Below are 5,167 nucleotides of genomic sequence, written 5' to 3' on the forward strand. Positions count from 1 at the left end.
GGTATTTGTGAAAGAAAAAGATAAGTTGTTAAATAAATGACAAAATTAAAACCGGTGGGGTCCACTTGTATGCCCGACCACTTAAGGGTTTATTTAACTATTATTTTATCTCTTTAATTCCATATAACTTAAATCCTAACCCCTAGGTGAAATCCTATAAATAGATAGTAATAGGCTCTTAATTTGATATCCTTCATCAAACTATTCTGTCAGATAACTGAAAAAATAAAGAGACTCCTATTAGATTTTGAATTCCTTCTCTTCTCCCTTTAGAATTTGAATGCACTATAGTAAAAGAGTACTTGCCCACTCAATTCAAGTTAATACTCAATCATAGTGTAGAAGATTATGAAGAACTCCATCACCAAAAGAGATACATGTTCAAATCTTGGCAATACTCTGCGACAGAAAGAAACAAGGGTTAGAGTTCTTCTCCTTTGTATGTCTCTAGCTAATTGGTAGCTGCTAAGGTCACCCTAGTTACCATCATCTTCAATCAATTCTTCATGCTCTTCTTAAGTTGTAGAGTGACTAGATGACTAATCCACCTCAATATGCATATTGTCTAGTTGGACAGTTTGAACATTAACAGGAGTGACTTTAACTTCCATAGCCATTTCTTCTTCCTTAAACACAACATATTTACTGATTAGACACTTTTTCTGTCTAGGTTCAAGGCACCACATCTTGAAGCCCTTAACCCCATCTAGATAACGAAGGAATGTGCATCTTAAAGCCCTTGGTTGTAACTATATTGTTTGATATGCACATAAGTTGTGCAACCAAACACTCTCAAATGTTCAAACTTGGGTGGCTTCCCTATCCAAATCTCTTGAGGTGTCTTAAAATTGTTAGCCACTAAAGAACATCTGTTTATTAGATAACATGATGTCATAAGAGCTTCTCCCCAAAATGGCCTTTCCAAACCAGCTCTTAATAGCAAGCATCTAACCCTTTCCATGGGTGTCATATTCATCCTCTCAGCAACTTCATTTTGTCGAGGGTTCTTCACCACAGTTTTGTGCCTCATGATTCCTTCTCTTGCATAGAAGACTTTGAACTCATTTGAACAATACTCAAGTCCATTATCAGTTATGAGGACCTTGAGTTTATTTCTTACTTGATTCTCCAGAAGTTTTCTCCAATTGATGAAAGTCTCAAGGGCCTAGTCTTTGCTTTTTAATAAGTGCACCCACATTTTTCTACTATAATCATCTATTATGCTCATAAAGTAGTATTCACCTCCCATAGTTGGTATTATTGAGGGTCCCCATAGGGCAGAATGCCCATATGCTAGTCTCTCAATTGTTGTGTGCTCACCTTTACCATATCTATTTTGCATGCCTTCCCAAGAACACACTCATGACATAACTCAAGCTTGTCTTTCAATTTCTCATTGAACAAGCCATATTTATCCAATTCTTCAGGTCCTCTCTAGCTGACATGGCCAAGTCTGAGATGCCAAAGTCTAGTTGAATTGTTACTTGAGTTGTTGGTTGATGGTGTTGCACTTCCTATTATTAACTTTCCATCCAAGATCTAAAGACCATTGTGTAGCTGACATTTAATCAATTCTTGTGATCCTTAACTTATCCTCATAATTTCATCATCAATCTTAACAAATTATCCAGCTTTATCAAACATGCCAATAGACAATAAATTTCTCTTAAGATTAGGTACATACTTGACTTATTGCAGAGTTTTTAGGTTGTTAAAATGATTTTTGATCATAACAATGCCTATTCCCTTTATGTAACATGCTTTTTTGTGCCAAGCAGCACTGTGCCATTGGTATCTTTTGACAATGTACTGAATAAATCTATATTTGGAGTCATGTGGAATGTACAACATGAGTCTAGTACCCATTCTCCACCTGAATCAAAACTAGATGCCACAAGAACATCAACATAGCCATGTCCATCAGCAATATTTTCTTCTCCATTCTTCTTGTTTCTTGTCTGTTAGCCCTCTCTTTTCAACTTTTATTTTAGAGTTAGGCAATCATCTCTGAAATGGCCTTCCTTTTTGTAATAGTAGCATTGTTTACCAGTTGTGGCCCTTGAATTTGAATGCCCTCTTGAGTTTGACTTGGATTGATTTCCTTTGTATCCATTTGAGTGATTTTGGTTTCCCTTGTAATCTCTCTTTTGAAATTTTTCTTGACAATGAGAAGTTCCTCACCATTGCTCTCATTTCTATCTTCTCCCTTCTTTTGAATTTATTTTGAATTGAAAGCTGCTTAACTTCTATCATGGTAAAAGTGTCTTTCCCATACAGAATTGTACCAATAAAGTGCTCATACATCTTTGGCAAAGATCTGAGCAATATGATTGCTTGATCCTCATCCTCAATCTTCACACCAAGATTGTTCAAATTAAGGATGATTTTGTTGAAATCATTTAAATGTTTTCTTAGTTTGTCTCATCCATCTGAAGTGAGTACAGTCTTTTCTTGAGGTGTAACTTATTTGCTAAAGATTTCTTCATGTAGATTGAAAAAAATTTGTTCCAGAGGCCAAGGGCCTTTTCCTCATTTGAGACTTCTCTTAACACTTCATCACTAAAGCTCAAGAGGATGACATTGTGTGCCTTTGATTCGATCTCATTCTTCTTCTTCATGTCTTCAATCTGATCCATGGCTTCTGTATCTAATGCCTCTGAGATCCCTTAATGAATTAGAAAGGCTTTCATTTTAATTCTCCACAAGCTAAAATCATTTATGCCATTGAATTTGTCCACCTCAAGTCTGATTGTGGTCATTACTAATTAACTCAGAGGGCTCGAGTTTGGTTCTTGATAGTTTAAATGTGGTTCTTGAAGGTTTGAATGCGGATCTTGAAACCTACAACTCTAATACCATTTATAGTGGATTAAAACTACTTGATCTTCATCGTTAAACTAAATTCAGTTAGTAAGAATACAAGCAACTCAAACAAACACAGCTTGAATTAAACCAACAATAACAAATTAACTAAAACTAAAAAAACTTAGTTTGAATCACAAATGGATAAAATGAATAGAATCTTTATTGGTCATCAATACCCATTACATCAATAGTTTTTGAACTCATTAAAACTCAACAATGATGTATCTCACCAATTACAAAAGCTCACTTGGGGTACCCTTGATCAGAAACACAAGGGAGTCGTACACCCCTCCTTCACTCACACTAAATCTAAAATAGAAATTCAATTATGGAAAAAAAAGAGAGAATTATAAACAGTGAGAGAGACTAATTTTGATGTTGATATCTTTTGAGTGTTTACCTGTAATGTTTTATTTATAGGGTAATAATTAGATTAGTTGATTCGAAAGTGAAATGTAACCAACTTAACTACTACTCTTGACACATGACAATGAGAGTGCTAATGTGGACAGAGTAAGTGGATCAAATCTAAAAAAAAAAGTGTACTAAAACAACCATTTAGAGTGTAGTAAATTTTTTCAAGAATATTTATTATTATTGTTACAAAACAAAAAAAGAATACTAATTATGGGCAATTCTATTTTACACTCTGAAAAAAAGACTATTCTAGGATACTTATTATCTATTTTGAGATAGTAGATTTTTTGGGTCTAATTTTTTTTTTCATATTTGTGCACGTTATAGTTATTTAGGGTCACTTATAAATTTTTAAAAAATTATGAATACTTTACAGCGTGGAAAATAAGCACGCACATTGAGGAAGCTACTTTAACCTAGGTGTGGCATTGCCTCACCTCAACTATTTTTCTTCTTCACTCATATACATAGAGATATATATACACATATATAAATAAAATAATTTGCGGCGTAAATAATTAAGTTCAACTTTCGATTGTAGATAAATATTTAAGTTTATTTTTTGACAGTAATAATACCTGAGTTATGTTTCTAGAACATACATAGGTACTTGACCGTTAAATGTCAAGTCATTATCCACGTGTTATTTTCTTATTGATATATTTAAATTAATTTTTGAATAAAAAATAAAAATTTAATAACCTGAAGGGGTGGGCATCATCCAATCTAATCCAATTGAACCGAACCGATCCAATCCAATCCAATTACAAAAAGTTGGATATCCAATTACAATTGGATTGGATTGGATGCTAAAAGTTGGATTCTAATTGGATTGGATCGGTTATTGGATGTCAATCTCAAAATCCAATTAAAAACCGATCCAATCCAATTACATTTATATATGTTAAAAAATTATTTATATAATAAAAAATATTGAAAAATATAATACATATTTATTATATTTTTATTAGATTTTTTTTTGTGTGTTGAATTTACAACACTTGGTTGTTTTGTGTATTTATTTTCATGATGTTTTGTTTTATTTTATTACTTAGAAATATTGTTGTTTTAATTATTTAAAATAATTTGGCTACATTACACTTGTAACGATAGTATATTTATGAAATATTAAACTTAAATAAAAGGTAATAATTAGTTTTTACGCATTATTCTTCATATTTTTAAGTGAATATTGAAATTTAGGTGTGTAATTGGATATCCAATTAAAAAAAATTGGATTGGATTGGATTGGATTTTGAGGTCTAATTGGATTGGATCGGATGATGATTTTTCAAATCCAATTACTAATTGGATTGGATCGGATGAGAAAAAAAAGGTTGGATTGGATCGGATGCCCACCCCTAACCTGAACCAATCAAGGATTGCTACGTGATAATTTACTTAGCACTTAATAGCTAAGTACCTATAGAAGTTTCAGAAATATAACTTAACTATTATTATTGCCAAAAATTAAACGTAAATATTCATTTGCAACTACAAATTAAACTTAAGTTTTATGCCGCAAATTACTCATATAAATATTTATAACATATATATGATGGGTAATATGAATTTATCTTATACAAATTTATATCTATTGTCTATTGAAACTGCTTTAATTATAACACTAAATAAAATGAGTAAATATTATTTTAGATCCTGCATTTTATAAGATTTACCAATTACTTCTTCTATTCTTTTAGCACAATTTTAATCAAATTTTTCTTAATATGACTATATATATAACATACCTAATAAAGTCAATTTTTAACACAAATGTGTGCAAAAAAATATAACCACCTTATTTAAAACACATTAACCTCATGGTATTATTATGTTCTATTTTGATTAAAATTTAATTTGTTATTTAACAAAAAGGATAATT

At 31.5% G+C, this 5,167-nt stretch overlaps 1 protein-coding gene across 1 annotated transcript; it reads right to left on the bottom strand.

The window, feature by feature from the left end:
* Positions 1-539: 539 nt before the first annotated feature.
* LOC133038107 (uncharacterized) lies at positions 540-2,636 on the bottom strand. The gene is made up of 5 exons (XM_061116157.1): positions 2,541-2,636; positions 2,182-2,352; positions 1,863-1,958; positions 770-1,165; positions 540-626 (listed from the first exon to the last, which is right to left on the bottom strand). Exons 1-5 carry the CDS (start codon positions 2,634-2,636, stop codon positions 540-542), a joined length of 846 nt encoding a protein of 281 aa, XP_060972140.1.
* Positions 2,637-5,167: the final 2,531 nt, after the last annotated feature.

This window comes from Cannabis sativa, chromosome 5, assembly GCF_029168945.1.
Source record: "Cannabis sativa cultivar Pink pepper isolate KNU-18-1 chromosome 5, ASM2916894v1, whole genome shotgun sequence".
In the NCBI taxonomy this organism is placed as follows: domain Eukaryota; kingdom Viridiplantae; phylum Streptophyta; class Magnoliopsida; order Rosales; family Cannabaceae; genus Cannabis; species Cannabis sativa.

Excerpts from the sequence above, each read along its gene's own strand:
- LOC133038107 (XM_061116157.1), bottom strand. The coding sequence starts at position 2,636 with ATGGATCAGATTGAAGACATGAAGAAGAAGAATGAGATCGAATCAAAG. Across the intron at positions 2,353-2,540 it reads GTGATGAAGTGTTAAGAGAA|ATTGAGGATGAGGATCAAGC; the intron begins GTCTCAAATGAG and ends CTTGGTGTGAAG. Across the intron at positions 1,959-2,181 it reads AGATAGAAATGAGAGCAATG|ACAAGAAACAAGAAGAATGG; the intron begins GTGAGGAACTTC and ends GAGGGCTAACAG.